General features: G+C 40.6%; 1 protein-coding gene across 3 annotated transcripts in view; it reads left to right on the top strand.

Annotated features, from left to right (window-relative positions):
• Positions 1-4,229: 4,229 nt before the first annotated feature.
• RELN (reelin) overlaps positions 4,230-17,022 on the top strand; it is a 521,226-nt gene continuing 508,433 nt past the window's right edge. Inside the window, exon 1 of one of the 3 annotated variants that reach the window (XM_030826362.1) lies at positions 4,230-4,785. In XM_030826362.1, coding sequence (XP_030682222.1) covers positions 4,560-4,785 — 226 coding nt within the window. In that variant the 5' untranslated portion in view covers positions 4,230-4,559. The remainder of the gene's footprint in view (positions 4,786-17,022) is intronic. The other 2 variants (XM_003268163.3, XM_030826363.1) reach the window with 2 other exon arrangements.

The raw sequence follows: 17,022 nt of genomic DNA, 5'->3' as shown, positions 1-17,022 counted from the left end.
ATTTAATTTAATTTAAATTTAAATAGCTACCTGGGGACTAGGACACTATATCAGATAGTGCTGGTCTACAGGACATAATTTAGGATGAGGGATCAGGAAAGATCTCTCAGATGCAAAAATGTGTGAGAGAAGACTTGGAGCATGAGTTGCTACAGCCAAGTAAGAAGTAAGGTGAGGGAGAGGAGGGTGGAAGATGTGTGGTTAGGCCACAGGAAACAGGAAGGGCATTCCAAAGAGAAGCAGGGGCAGGGCAAATCCCAGGAAGTGGAGAAGCTTTAAAAAAAGGGATTTTTAGTGTTGAGGAATCAGATTCTGTTTCAGAAATCTTACAATATAATGACTTTGTGTTGTCCCATAGTTTATCTCATCATGGTATTTCAATCTAGGGTGGCAATAAGTAACATGTTCTGGCAGGACATACGTAACAGAGCCAACCCTCTAATATCCCACCTTTCTAAGCGCAATTTCATTTGCAAACGGCTTACTGATCTTTAGCGTCTATTTTTGTTTGTTTGATTTTTGTTTTTTGCTTAGGAGCCTCAATTTTATCATACGGTACCATGTCTTATGAGTAACAGATTTTATAAGTTTATTAGCTGCTATTGGGTTTGCTCTCATGTGGCCTTTTATTACCATTTTAGAGTCTAATAAGTCAACTGATTTGTTTGTTCACCCTCTTCATATTTATATTTACATTTTTTTTGATTTTATAAACTTTCTGTTTGATTTTTACATGGTAAATAAGAATAGTGACTCACTTTCCCTCATATACCAAAATGTTTAATGCTTCATATCAAAAAATATCAATGGAAACCAGACGAGTGAATTCTTGTAACCTTAAAATATAATTTAATGTCTTCTTTGTATTTCATTTGGATGAATCACCTCCCAATAATTTAAAAGCTATGTATCTGATATATGTATATATATACATGTATATATAGAGAGATATAGCAGATATATGTATACACACACATAGCAAATATGTATATATATATGAATTTAATTCCGATCGTGTTATGATTATTCAAATACTGGGCAATAATTTCCACTTATCAAGAAGAAGTGGATTTATCTTCTAAGAATACTTAGTTTAATTCTTTTGGTAGACTCATCACTATTTCAAAACTCTTTTAATTAAAAATAAATCTCATCCCATTTTAAACTCCCTTTCCCACAAGCCTATTCATTTTCACCTGACATCACCTTTTATTTTTTGCAGATGTTTTTTATGTAAACCATTTTTTCTGGAAAAGCACTTCTCTATTTTTCTATTAGTTCAGAAGGTTTTTGGATTTTGCAGACCAAATATTTTTGGAGATACTTATTATGGCTCACTAAATAGAAACGAGGTGTAAGGGTTAGCAAACAAATTGGGAAACAAGAAGTTTTGCTATCTAACCTGGGTTTCCACCTTATTGTGTGATTTCAAGTAAGTTGCTCACTAAGAAGATGCTACTCTCAGTTCAATGGATTTTATATATGACTTATGTATTTTTCTGATTTTCTAAAGGTTATTTAAAAGTTTTTAATGATGACTAGTTGAACTGGCCTAACCAAAAAAAGTGTCAGAGATGAAACAAATATGAACTTGAGCCTCTACAAGGTATTCATGTTAGTCCTAAGGACTGCAGACTGGAGTGTACCAACATCTACTCCCCTCTTGACCAGCTCGACACCACTCAGGACATTATTTAAACAGTCTTTGTGTCTGTTATTGAACAACTGCAGGGCTGTAGCCAGAAATATGAGCTTGCTTCATGGCTAAGAGTATAAAAGTTATTCAAATGTAATAACAAAGCAAAGTGGTAAAAATTAAGGAAGCACAATAAAGGGGAAGATTGAAAAATAAACTTGGTCACATAAATTGAATGTTAAGAAAGCCATGTCGAGAGATATGAGAAAGAATATTTCTCTGAGAGTGCACTACACAATGGAAGGAAGGGGACTTCCTGGGAATTGAGGACCTTATATGAATTAAGTTCCAATCATGTCCTGGACCAAGTGTCAGCGCTTACTAAAGACAGTTTATTTAAGCAGCAACCTTGGCATCAAGCATGGCCATACTTGATCCCAAGCTCCTTTAACTTCTATGAATCTCAACTTTCGTCTCTTTAAAAATGAAGATAATTATACCTACTTTGCAGGCTAATATAAGGATTAAATGAGGTATTCTGACACTGGATAAAGAATAATTATCCCCCCATCCCTCTAACAACAACAACATGCATTCTTTAGAGGCGATTTGCAGTGGTTAAAGTGTCAGAATCAGACTGCCTGGGTTCAAGTCACAGCTCTCACTAGCTGTGTGACCTTGGACAAGTTACTTAACCTCCCTGTGCTGTTTCATCATAGTAAAATGAAGCTATTAATGGTACTTTTCCCATAGTATTGTTATGAGGAATAAGGGAGTTAGTATGTCTAGTACTTAGGACGGTGCTCAGTGCATGGTAACTAAACATTTTAAAAGTGTAAGCCAAAAACATTAAATAGTTTTGGATTATTTCTCCAAGTGATTAATTTTGTCTTTGACTATATTCACATGACTGGACAGGAAGGCAGTAACAGCCTTGTTAGCTGTGGGCGAGTATCTCCTAATTGTTTGGGGCAACACCACCTGCTCCAGCTAGGGCTGTCGACTGTGGCAGGGCAGTGCAGGACAAGAGCCTCTGAGGCCAGCCAGTCTGCCCTGCATCCAGCCTTTCTCACTGACTTTGGGCAAGTTATCAACATTTCTGAGTGCCTCCTCCCTTGTGAAATAGGGATATTTTTTGCCTCTCCAGTTGGTGTTAGGATTAAAAAGGTAAAGTACGTCTAGCCCCATAGCCTGCACCCCGCAGAGCTACAGTGTAGCAATTGTTACTACATCATATATATATACACATACATATATGTATACATTGTATTTTATTTATATGGCAGTTAGGCCTCTGGGGATTTTGAAGTAAGAGAAACAAGAAGCCAGCTAGAAATGGGCCCTTTCTACCTGTCATTCGGTCTCAGTAAGAGGAAGAAAAACAATTTCTTCCCTTTGCAACGAAGTGATTACAGAGGTCTCCCCTTGGACCCTGATTTTCACCGTCCCTCGCCCCACAAATGCAGGCAAAGGCACCATCCCTTCCAATTTTATAATCTACTCATTTCTGTACGTGCGGGTTTATCTGGCTTGGTGGCAAGCCAAGGGTGGGTGGGGAGAGGCATTAAAAGCTGGCAACCCCGCTCCCCCATCTCCGGATGCCGCAGGGCTCCTGACAGCCGTCCTCGGTTAAAAACGTGCTTATGGATTATTTCACTTCCCTGCAGTTCATGTGCGGCCGCTCATTACCACCCGCTTCAATCACCGCTGCCAGCATCTCCCCTGAACGTTTTTCCCTCCCCCGATTTCAGGGCCATTGGTCATAACCGACATTTAAAGGAAATAAACACTGATTTAAAAAATTACGACACCCATCTCCGCCTGAAGAGCCCAGTAGCAATGAATAACAGAACAGTCCAGCGAAGAGCGCCTGTCGGATCTTAGCTCCGCCAGCCCTTCCTGCCTCACAATTCCCCACAACCGAGCAGCACAAATCACCATTTCCAGGCACCACTCGAGGCTGCCAATTCCACTTTCGCTCAATCTCATTTTAAAATCCGCTACAGATGAGGCTCTGTCGCTGCCGCGAGGGGCCGGGCGGGGACGGCGGGAGGGACAGGAGGCCTGGGTGGGAAGGAAGCGCGAGGGCCCCTAGCGGTTCGCGGCCTCGGGCGGATTCCCAGAACGAGTGCGGGCCGCCCGGACTGCCAGGCTGCGAGCCCCCAGGGGCGCGGGACGCAGCCGGCGCAGACAAAGAAACCGGCGCCAGCGGCCGTCCCTGCCGCCCCTCTCTTTCCCTCACGCAACCTCCCAGGAAAAACAGGGCACACTGACGGCCAAAGGGGCTGGCCTTCCCCTTCAGACAGCTGGGCGAGAGGTGCCCTCTACGGGGCTTTGACGTTCCTCGCAGGAGAGTCGCGGGCTCAGCGGTCCTCGACAGCGTCCCCGTACCGCTCCCCGGCGCGCGCCCCTCCCTGTCCTCCCGGGTGCGAACCAGGCGCTGGCCGGGGACTCCGGGGACGCGTGCGCCCCTCGCAGCGCGAGGTGCCGCCGTGCCAGCCCGAGAGGGCGGGGGGCGGGCGGGGCGGCGCGCGGGGGCGGGGGAGCGGCCGGGACACGTGTGGCGGCGGCGGGGGGGACGCGGCGCCCGGGGCTTTAAGAAGGTGTGGAGCGGGCCGGGCGCTTTCCCAGGCCTGGCCGAGGGGCGTCGCGCAGAGGCGGCCGCGGCGCACGGAGGCGGCGGACGACGCGCTCTCGGCGCCCGCAGCCCCGGTCCCGCGCTCCCGCGGCCCAAAGTAACTTTGGGAGCTGCCGTCTCCCGCGGAACTTCTCGGTGGGGGCCCGCTCCCAGGCCCGCTCCCGAGCTCCTTCCGCTCCCGTCCGCCTTCTTCTCGCCTTCTCTCCGCGTGGCTCCTCCGTCCCGGCGTCTCCAAAACTGAATGAGCGAGCGGCGCGTAGGGCGCGCGGCGGCTGCGGCGGCGGCATGGAGCGCAGTGGCTGGGCCCGGCAGACTTTCCTCCTAGCGCTGTTGCTGGGGGCGACGCTGAGGGCGCGCGCGGCGGCGGGCTATTACCCCCGCTTTTCGCCCTTCTTTTTCCTGTGCACCCACCACGGGGAGCTGGAAGGGGATGGGGAGCAGGGAGAGGTGCTCATTTCCCTGCACATTGCGGGCAACCCCACCTACTACGTTCCGGGACAAGAATACCATGGTAGGTACCACAGCACCTCCGCGCTCGCCGCCGCCGGGTGCGCCCGCCAGCGCACCTTTCTCATCCCTTTCCTTCTTCCAAGGGGCCTTGGAAACAAGAACCATGACAACCCTGGCCCCAGCGATGCGCTCGGTCCAGGGAGCGAGAATAAAGTTAGTGGAGAATGGAGTCGCGAGTTGGGATTCATTCTCCATGTCCCCACTCTCCGAACGCATCTCCTGGTAATGAGCTGGTGCTTGTGCTAAACGCCTGAGAATTCTTGGGGGCCAGTGTCTTTCCTCCTCACTCCCCGTACTTACCGCAGGCACTTTAAATTGAACCTGCGCATTGTGTTTCTTTACTCCTAGGACTTGGATTTCAGACCTTTGTCCTGCTCCCGGACCCCCAGATGGGTCCCCGGGGGGCGTTGGGGGCTGTCGCTGGGCTTTGCGGGCAGGCTGGTGGCAGATTGAAGCGCCTAGGTCTGTGGCTGCCCCGCGCCGCTCGCCCGCAAAGTTCCCGCTGCTCACCAGCCAGGAGTCCCTGGCATTTCATTCAGTGTCAAACAGCCCTCCTGAAAGGGAGCGGCTGCTTCCAGCTCCCCATTCTTTTGAAAATGTGATTTAATATGTCAGTAATTGATGATTTTTCTGATTCCTGCCTTACTTTTACATGGTGCTTCTTGTTAGAATTATCTTTGTGATGTTTATTAATGACTTTGTATTTTATCTGCACAGCTTTAATTTCCAGGTAGAGGCTGGAATCCCTTATAATTTAGAGGTATCTTTAAAAAGGAATCATTATGGAGCCCTGCATCAAAAATAAACATCATAGAAGAAATAAAATTCGGCTCCAAAAAATATAATATTATGTAGTGCATGTATTTTAAGCTAGTACATCGAGTATGTGGAAAAATAAAAAATGTCTCTTTTCTGTATTTCTTCTGGGACTTCTGAACATTTCACGTCTATGGAGCTTTTAAGCAGCGACAGGCACTATTTAATTAGAATTTCAACCCCAAAATATTTATACCCCACCAAATAGAAACCATTGTCCAGTAGGCTCCTGTTAATAGTTTCTATCTCTAATAGGCTAACAATCATTGGCATGGCGGGAGATAATCTGTGGGGTGCTAGCACTTAAGATAGACAAGCATTTAAAAATTATAAGAATCCTTTAGAGTTTTCTGTTTTTAAAAAAACTTGATATCTATTATACAACATTTAGCCCAAATAAACGTCTCCTAGAGGTTTTAAACAGTGCTTTTACAACTTCCTTGTGGCATGGTGGCAGCCTTGTCTGTAAATCAGGAGTTTAATTTGGTGGAATTTTAGAAATAATTTTGGAAAATTAATGTTGTGTAACTAGTCCCTTTTTAGATAAAAGTGCTTACTACCCGCTCTTCCCAAGAACAATCTAGTGCTTTTCTGAGGTAATGAGAATCTTTAAGTGTAAGGAGCAGCTACTGTGATGGCAGCCAGACCTAACCCAAAGCCTGATTGACAGCCTGCTGCTCCGTGCGACTCTTAGCAAAAGTTCTTGCCCGGTATGATCTCTCAGTGAGAAAGGTGAGTATGTGAGCGAGGCTGTTCTCAAAGGCGTGACTGTCAGGTTATGATGGAAGACCATGTGATGATACAAAGCTTTGTTATTATTTTTTCTGTTTTCCACATCCTTTGGAAGGTCTCGATATCGAAAACTTAACTAAAAACGCCAAAATATCATACACCCTTTAGTTTTGCTCCCTTGCACCCTTGACTAGCAAATGCAAGTCACCTTAAGACTCACCATAATCACATATCTAAGTCTGAAAAGGAATGGATAACATAGAGTAAGAATAAAGTGTAAATACTTCAAGTTGGACATTGCGGAGGAGAATCTCAATTTCCACCTCTTTTCCACCACCAGAAAAGGTAGAGAAATTGTATTATGTAAGTTATGAAAGGTCAAATTATTATAAGCTTTGAGAATTGTGTCAGATTTTAAATTTCTGTTATCTATTTTATTAAACATTCAGATTTTGGAACTAGCTGTAGCTATAGGCCTTAGAGTTTTTTTTTTTTTTTTTTTGTAAAATGTTCTACAGGTAGAAGACATGTTTAAAAATGAAGTGATGCTTATGTATGTCTCTTTTCCTTTTAGGCTTTTGAAAATTAATTTAAAAAATTCAGACACACACACATACACACACACACACACACAGCTTCTCTAAGAATTGAACTGCCAATAGGAAAAATTAATCTCATGTATTTTTGTGGTTGGCCCATTTTGATATGTGACCAAAATGAAAGGTCTTTTGGCCAAGAAGTCTTCTTAAAGTTGTAAGAAATCTGTAAAATGTTAGCTTGAGACTTTATTTCTAACCTTCTAGATCTTTAAAGTGTAACAGTTATATCAGAAAAAATCAATCACATTTATGATTTACATTGAAGTCACCATTTGAATGAACCGTGTTTAGGTGTAGAGCTGATAGTTGTGACTTTTTTTTTTTTTTTTTTTTTTTTTTACCTGAAAGAATGCATTGAGATAGAGGTGGTGTGTGCAATAGCACCTAACATAGAACATTTCTGTAGATCAGTCAGCTGCCCTCTGACACTGGGGTGTGTGGCAGAGCTCAGAATGTAAAATGGGGCGGCAATTGCCAGTCTAGAATAAAAGTGGTTCACAATTATAGGTCCCTGTATGTGTCGTATTTAAATATATCTATGGAATATCTTTAACAAAAATAAAAAATATATAGTACTAAAAAATCTGGAGCTTTCGAGTCTAACAGAATTGTCACAGATTTTTACATTAAGTAGTATATCCATCTATTTTCAGTACTGGCAACTCTATAAATAGTGCATGGTTACATCTGGTGTGTTCTCATCTCTCAATTAAATGTCATTTGGTATCTCTTTCTCATCTTCGTATATCTTTTAAATGATGTTGTCTATGACTCTTTTGAAAGGGCATTATTAGTCACAATGAACCATGAGTATACCACAGTGTAGAAACTCAGCAAAAAGAGGTCTCATATACATCATGTTGAATTAGAAAGGTCTCAGGGTCAGGACATTTTTTTTCTAGAATTTCCTTTTCTTTTGCGCAAATCCTAAGACATGGTCAGTTTCCCCAATGTGCGTTTCAGGCACCAAACCTGGATTTTTTTTTTTTTTTTTTTTGGTGGAAAGTTGCAAATGATGGGGAACTAGGAAACAAGAACCTACATGGTTTAGTCAGGTAGCCACTTCTCTTTTCCAGCCATGCCCCGTGATCAGCGCACCTTCTCCTAGGGACAAAGGCAGTATTGTGAAAAGTGTGATGGTTGGATTGAAGTCTGCACTTTTCCTCACCCATGATCATTCCTTTTCCTCACCCCCAGCCGTCAGGTATCTACCATCCATTTTGTTTGCCACTCCTCCCCTTGCCCCCAATCAATTTATGGTGAATGTGACTTGTCAGTATTAAACTTTCCCACATTTTTGCTTATAGTCGTGGAAAGATGTCTTTCCCCTCTTTGCTTAAAGTGAGTTTACCATCACTGAACAGCCAGATAATAGATTTGGGGATAGAAAGACTTGGATGCCACTGAAATCATGTCAGTAAGGAACTGCGCCTCACAAGGTTGGCTTTACTCAGTCCCCACCAAAAAGGAGAGGTCAGCCATTAGAAGAAGACATTGTGCATGAAAGACAAGCGTTAAGTAAATGAGTCTGCCCAAAATACTTGAGCTTTGGTGAGACAATGTACCTAAATTTCTGAATGGACTAGAATTTCTGTTACTATGGTAGCATAAGATGGGGGAAGTGTTCCATTAACAATGAGAAGTATGCTCTAAAATATCAACTGAGAGAAAAAAATTTGGCCTTGAGTAGAATTGAATTGGTGATGTGGCATGATGTTTTAAAAGGGGGATTTTATTGTATTTTGTAAGTGCGGCGTCACTATTGGTAATTTTTTCATGCTGTATATCTACTCCCATTTTTTAAAAAAATTATATTGTGAGACAGACAGGAAAATCAATGTTCTATTCCTAAAACTAAACATTTACTTTAAAGAAAGGTATAATCAGGATAGAGTATTGAGGGCACTTTATTTTGACAATTTCCAGTATTACTGTTAAAGACACACATGTTCTGAAATTAACTGGTTGCTATTTAAAAATTATTGTTCAAAGGAAGTACAATTTAATGACCTTTCAAATACCAGATGATATTTATGTCAGACATAATTTTTAGAAATATATTCCAGATTTAATTCCTTTCAAAGGAATGATTTTATTATTTGAAATAAAGTAATTTGCCATTACTAAAGTAACTGCATTGCTGATCAGGTGATCAGTTATTTATCCTTCATATGTCTCAGATTCTGGAATCAGTGTATTTAAACTTTCAAAATCATTTGTCCAATGCAATTTATAAGTGAACCGAAGCTGCGTCCTGCTTATATAGGACTATGAAAATTGGGCATTTTAGAGCATTTTGCTCTACTTGTCACATATTTATCTTACTCTCTACAACTTATTTCATACATATTTTACTGATATGGTTCAGATTGTTTCTTAAATCATAAATCTTGCTTCCTGTAATTTATATTCATTGTGAGTTTCAATTCCAATTTTAAACTAAAAACCAAGTCTTTAGAATTATAGTTCAAAATATTTCATTTTGGCAGAAATTCCTACTTCATTCATTCCTACATTACTAGGAGTTATTTAATTATATTTCCTTCCAATTTGTGTGAATCTTTGTTTCAAACTATTAATTTTATTTGCATTGAAAATGTTAATAAAATGGTAATGTTGTATCGTTGTAATAATATGAATACAGTTTTTACAGAACTGTTTTACTCCAATAAATTTGACTTTCCATCTTTAAAAAGAGTGATATTTTACCAAGATTTTAAAGTCAGCATTTTTGACTTTCAAATTTTTATAGATTAGTTTTATTCAAAAGAAAATATCTAAAAATCTATCTTTGTTTTTTTTTTTTACCTCCTGGGAATTGGTCAACTTTATAGAATAAACTAGAAGCCTTACTCCATCAATTATTTAAGATTAGTTGCATATTAAGCCATAATTGTTTTTCTGATCATTTCAAGTGCTAGTTTGAAACTTGTTATGTCTTTAGTCTTCATAAATAGTTGCTGATGGAATGACCCCTTTATTTCAAATAACCTTTACCTTTGAAAAGCATAAATAAATTGAGTGACCAGTACTTTTTGAACATTTACATTTTAAAAGACACACACACACACACACACACACACACACAAATATGGAGTTCTTTGTGTCACATAGAAATAGAAAAACTGGATAGCCCTACACTCAGGAAAAAGAGGAAGGTGGAGTGCATTAGGATGGAATGGGCAGGTTCACTATGGACAGAGAGAGGTGGTTTAGGCTATGCCTGAGTAATGACTTAACACACGTTAAAAGGGAAATTGACTTATCTAAATATTTTCATTTCAAAAACATTGGGGTGATTAATCCACCCTCTTTTTCTAAATATTTTCATTTCAAAAACATTGGGGTGATTAATCCACCCTCTTTACCTGATTTTAGAGTCATTTTAAAAATAAATGAACTCTATAGCATTTCAGTCTCATCAACTTTAAGCAAAAGCGTTTTAAAAGCATTATTTCAGATATTTGAATTGAATTTTCAAATATGAGTATCTCATAATGACTGTTCAAATGCAGGAATTGTGTAGCTTTAAAAAATTATTGGCTTTCAGGACATTCCGCATGAAATGATACGATCTCACTTTGGTGTCAGTTGTGTGGCTCAGAGAGTAATTTTCACCACAGTCACCTGCCATGCCCATCTCATTGAAGGCAGAGCTTCTGAAGGGTTGAATGCTGTGCCTATAGGTTAGCCAATTATTTTTAAAATGTCTGCTTCTCTAAAACTACACCTATTTTTTTCGTTTTTATTCTATCCTCTCTAAGAACCAATTATAGCAAATGTATTTGAGGATGTGTTTGTGGTAGGGGGATCAGTACAAATGTAGAAATGTTGATTTGTGGTATAAGGCAGCCCTAAATCACTCAAAATAAAAAACAAAGCTAAGATAATTAGATAGCATTGAATCCCACTAAGAAATAGTTATAGGCGTTCTGAGTTTTCAAAGTAAATGTTTAAAATGCAGGTTATCCTTTAATGCTGAATTAGCTTTCCTTAAAAAAAATAAAACTTTATGTTGAAAACAAAATAAAATTTTATTATAGCTAGGCACAGTGGCACATGCTTGTGATCCTGGCTACTTTGGAGACTGAGGCAGGAGGATCACTTGAGCCCAGGATTTCCAGATCAGCCTGAGCAACAAAGTGAGACCCCATTTAAAAAGAAAATTATTGATTAAAATACTCTTACATGATAGGAAAGGTGACATGTTATAGATAGCACCGATTATTGATGTCCACTGGTGCCCACAAACCAAGTGACCTGAAAAGGAGTGACAGTAGACCATAAGTGCTACAGTCACCTTAGTCATCTCTCTCTGCCTTTCTCCTCTCCTTCCCACTGTAGCTCATCTTCTCTTCCCCCCTCTAAATTTTATCTTTGTCTTTCCTCCTTTGCTTCCTTTGACTCCATGCCATGGTCCTTGCTTTCCCTCTCCTCTTCCTTTCTCCTTTCTGCTTCACAACTTTGTTCCTTTTCTTTTTAAATTCTTTCACTTTCTTCCCTTCAGGTTTCCCCCGTTGCCATCTCTACACCTTTTTTCTCTTCTTACTGATAGTAATATGAAAAAAAATCAGTACATTTATTATCGACTATTTAGGTCGGTCATAATTCTTGTATCAAGCTCTGAATTGCTGTGGTCCTCCCATAGAATTTCTTCATATCGCTGAATTACATGGAGCTGCAAGGGAGCCATGGAGGTGAGTATTTTTAACTGGATGCTGAAGATAGACCTGCGTTCATATCTTGCCCTGCCATTTATTGGCGGTATAATTCAGCGATATGAAGTGAAAATCTATTGATTAGGGTCTTTGGGAAGGTTCTTTTTATTATTATTATTGAGACAGAGTCTCAGTGTCACCCAGGCTGGAGTGCAGTGACACCTTTTCGGCTCACTGTAACCTCCACCTCCTGGGTTCAAGCGATTCTCGTGCCTCAGCCTTCTGAAGAGCTGGGACTACTGGTGCGCACCACTAGACCAGGTAATTTTTGTGTTTTTACTGGAGACAGGGTTTTGCCGTGTTGGCCAGGCTGGTCTTGAACTGTCGACCTCAGATGGTCCACCTGCCTTGGCCTCCCAAAATGCTAGGATAACAGGCATGAGCCACTGCACCCAGTCAGAGTCTTTGGGAAGACTCTTGATAAAACTGATAAAGAATATTTTATAAAAGACTCAGCAGGCACTTACTTTTTGCCCTAACCTTGCCTATTCTAGCTCGGAGATGATACAATCATCATGTGACCTTGAGGATAATGGCCACATGCCAATGATGGTGGAACAGAACTTTAGAGGGAGCTGGGTCCTCATTTATGTCCTCAGGCAGCTATGCCAGCCCTGATATAATGACGGGAATTCTTGTATTTTGAGAAAAATTAAGTTGTTTCTGTTACTTGTAGCTGAATGCAATCCTAATTAATATGTATTTCATCTAAACACACAGATGTCTCAGTTAACATTTGCTTTTAGGTCAGTCATAATTCCTGTCTCAAGCTCTGAATTGCTCTGATCCTCTCATAGAGTTGCTTTTGGTAACCTTGATAAAACTGAGGTGTTTCCTAGGAAATTTTTGACAATGTATTTTCAAAATATCCCTTAAGGTATGCTACTTTTACAGGTGGCAAAGATAGTGCATTTTATGTTAGCCTTTCTAATTATGCTTTGAGAAGGTAACCTGTGCCTGACCTCAATTTCTGGAGTTTATTATATACTGATAATTTTTGCTTGTTAGTTTCCTTCACCTAACTTTATTTCCTGACACTATCTCTCTAAAACGCAGTGTCACCATATGTAAATCCTGTTGACATTTAAAATACCTAGATGTGTGACATGGTTGTGAATGTGAGCTCTGCCCCAACCTTAACCTTGTTTGTCACATCTGGCTCAGCCTCTAGGACCATATCCAAGTTTGTCATTTCTTTTGCTTATTACATATTGACATAGGAAACAGACATCTGAGTATTACCTTCGGGAACATGTAATCTCTTTGTTTGGGCCACCTTTGCTGTGAATGTTGAGATATGTTATGATCATAGTTCCAGTTCTTTTCACATTTCCTTTTCTTTCATAAACACTTCCTGTATTCTCATCCTGCAAATAATGTTATATGTCCAGTGTGTGTGATGGAGGAATATGAGGAAATTGGTTGGTTCTAAGCTCTTAGAAAAAGTGAATTTATACTCCAATTTCAAGCACTAATATTACCTGAAAAAAAGGCAACTCAAAGACTCCTGAATGAATGAATTATGACAGTGACAATAGCAAACCCTAAAATAGTACTTACCATGTGCCAGGCACTGAGCTAAATGCTTTACACATATTAATTCATGTAATTTTCATAAAATTCTCATGAGGAAAGTACTGTTATTCTCATTTTATGAATGCATAAACTGAGTCACAGAGAGGTTAGTGTTTTGCCCAAGATGGCAAAGCTGCTGTGTAGTTCTCCAGAATCCATCCTTTTAGATAGTACGCATTTATTTTTCAAAATGGTTGGTTATTTCAGAAAAGGAAAATAATAATAAGTAATAAAACTAATCTAAAAAATGAGAAAACAAAGAAAAGTAAAAGCTAATTTTATTATTTAAAATAAAGATTACAAAATCAAACCAGAAAGCTGATATCTATGCTAAACAAAGCTGGAATTTCGTACTCATAAGTCCATAATTCTTTGACCAGACATTGTCTCCCAGGTAAAGCACAAAGCAGTCACCTAGTATACTGTTGGCCTGAAAGAGTTACCATGCCTTCAAAGTATAATGACACATAAAAATACAAAAAAGCGATTTACAACCTTTTTAAAATTTATTTTTAATATTTTGATAATATAATTTTTATTAAGAATTTTTTTTTTTGAGACAGAGTTTCGCTCTTGTTGCCCAGGCTGGAGTGCAATGGCATGATCTTGCCTCAACGAAACCTCCGCCTCCTGATTCAAGCAAGTCTCCTGCCTCAGCCTCCCGAGTAGCTGGAATTATAGGCATGCGCCACCACACACAGCTAATTTTTTGTATTTTTAGCAGAGACAGGGTTTCTCCATGTTGGTCAGGTTGGTCTCGCACTCCCGACCTCAGGTGATCCGCCCGCCTCGGCGTCCCAAAGTGCTGGGATTACAGGTGTGAGCCATCGTGCCTGGCCAAAAAATTTTAAGTAATGAAGAAAAGTGTTCTCTCACACACTAATAGAACTTATGTAGGACTTGAATATAAGAGAATTGAAAAATGTAGGTGGGGAGGGACATTTTAAAAGATATTTATTGAAGTTCATCTATTGTATATTCCTCTCTTTAGGAAATTCCAGTAAATGTTGTTAGTCTGCAGGCACAGCCTGTGAAACTGAATGATGTGGCACACAGTAGAAGTCCTTGGTGACCACTGAGTTTCTGCAGTCTGACCTGTTCACTGCTCAAAGTTCTGCTCTTACAGTGATATAAACCCAATGGGATAACATTTGTTTTTACTTGCCTTTGTGGAGTTATTTTTCATACATGGATCAGATCTTCAAAAATCACTTTCTGTTGAGTTAATTTGAATGAGAAAAAAAGGAGAGCAACTGTTAAACATCCTTTCCAGCCCTTGCCTCCAAGTAGTCCACCTGCTGCCACAGAGGGCAGAGCTCAGCTCTAGACTTTATGGCAACCAGGCTAGGAGTGAAGCATGAGGGATGGCAAGGCATGTGTCATGTCTAGTGATGAGAAGTGGGGTCTGCCCTTGTCTCATTCTCCAGTAGTATAGGAATGTTTCTTGATTTGTCACCATTATAGTTTATTCCAAAGTTTGCGGTCAGAGCTGAACCAAGATCCACTGACCCCTGGTAGAAGTTAAATAAAAGGGCCGAGGAGAGATTCAGGCTGAGAGCTTCCTATTCAGAACCTACAGAGGTTCTCAGAGGGTTTGAAGGTGGGCTCATGTTCTTACTAGGAGAGAAAAATTTGCCTCATTGGACTTGAATGACTCAAAGGAGCCTTTATACCAACATCACCAAAAAGTGTAGAGATGTGCCACATATAGATGTTTTCTTTTCTCAAGCCTGAAACACCAGATCATTTCTCCCTGTACCATTCTCTGATGGGCTGTGCTAAGTTGTAGCTCTGATGTGCAAATCTGTGAGCCTCCAGGATGGGGAGGGTAGGAAGCCATGAGACTAACGTGATTTCACCTGATGCAGGTATTACAACTTTTAGAATATTTATTTCAAATGTAAGTGGTTTATGCCAGACGGTTAACAGAAACGGAGGCAGACATGTCAATTCCGAAATATTTTAAACATAGAGAACTCCAATAAATGAAGAGTTCAGAATTGGTATCACTAATGAGTACCCAGGGGATAGCCATCTGTATTCATTGAAATGAAATGCAAATGCTCTAGGGATCAGATTCATCTCAATTATTAAAATAATGATTGATTTGACATGTATTGCTTAGTGATTTTTGCTCATCCGAACAAGTTCGTCCTGTACCATCTAGACCAGTCATTCCTAACTCTTTCTACAACACAATGAAGAACAATATAGAAGCTCTGCAAACATGTAAGAATAGGAAATATTGAACGAGGTGTGTGCTTCCTTGCCATCCTGTAGAAGCAGCCACTAATGGAATACTATTCAGCCTAAAAAAGAAGGAAACTTTTCATCTGTGACAACGTGGATGAACCTGGAAGGCATTATATTAAGCGAAATGAGCCAGGGAACAGAAAGACAAATATCACGTGATTTCACTTATATGTGGAATCTAAAAAAAGTTGAACTCATGGAAGTAGAGAATAGAATGGTGGTTGCCAGGGGCTAGGGATTGGGGTGGGTGGGGAGATGTCAGGAAAAAGATAGAAAATTTCAATTAGGAAGAATATATTCAAGAGATCTATTATACAACATGGTGACTGTAGTTAATAACAATATATACTTACTATCAAGATGTTTAATCTCAAATAAAAAGATGTTCATTTCTTTGATTAAGACAAATAGATGTTTTCATTGGGTAACAAGAATGTTCCTCCTTAGAAATATTTCTTAGTGAAAGAAATATTTATAATCAGAATTTAAGGATGGTTATTAGAGTATTAAGCTTTTGTTTTGCTGGTATGGTATTCGTCTCTAAACCTTTATTTTTATTTACCTTGGAAAATTGACCCAACTTGGAAACGTGTAAATTTTATTAGCTACCATTTTGGAGAGTGGCAGGTGTGTCAGGGTACTCTGCTTGCCAGCAACAGAAACCAACTCTGGCTAACTTGGGCTAAAAGGATTTATTACTAGGAGGTGGGTTAGCTTGCAGAATGGAAGGAAAATCCAAACATGAGATGTAGAAATGATTCGTGTCTCAAGGAGGAGGGAGTAGTCAACTGCTAAAGGAGTCATGGTAGTAGGAACCAGTGGGGAGGCTTTTCTGGCCTCACAATTGGGATGAATCCTCTCCAACTTCTTTTCATTTTGTGTCATTGAATACTGGATTCAAGTTCCTGGGACCACAGGCATTATTGGCCTAGCAGGGGTAGGGTGGAATTGCCCTCTTATTGTACATATAGATCTAGCCTAAAAGGGACTTATGCTTTTTTAGTTTTGTGGAAATGCCTTCTTCTCTTCTGAAAGTTGCACACTGCAGTATAGGTGACCTATCCTCGTATGGGAAGCTCAGATACTCTGGGATTGTATCTGCTCTGCCTCACTTCAGACTGACAGGGATTTTTTTTTTTTTTTTTTTTTTTGAGACAGAATATCACTCTGTCACCCAGGCTGGAGTGCAGTGGCATGATCTCGACTTACTGCAACCTCCACCTCCTGGGTTCAAGTGATTTTTCTGCCTCAGCCTCCCAAGTAGCTAGGATTACAGGTGCGCACCACCATGCCCAGCTAATTTTTGTATTTTTAGTAGAGACGGGGTTTCACCATGTTGGCCAGGTTGATCTTGAACTCCTGACCTCAAATGATCCACCCACCTCAGCCTCCCAAAGTGCTGGGATTACAGGCATGAGCTCCCATGCCCGGCACTGCCAGAGATCTTACGCTTAACAACCTGCGAGGGAATAGCAAAGCCTCTTGGGCTCAAGTGATCCTCCCAACCTCAGCCTCCTGAGTAGCTGGGATTACAGGCACGTGCCA

The sequence above is a fragment of the Nomascus leucogenys genome, chromosome 13 (assembly GCF_006542625.1).
Source record: "Nomascus leucogenys isolate Asia chromosome 13, Asia_NLE_v1, whole genome shotgun sequence".
NCBI classification, from domain to species: Eukaryota; Metazoa; Chordata; class Mammalia; order Primates; family Hylobatidae; genus Nomascus; species Nomascus leucogenys.
Note: the sequence above shows the minus strand (reverse complement) of the source record. Positions and strands in the feature narration are given on the sequence as shown.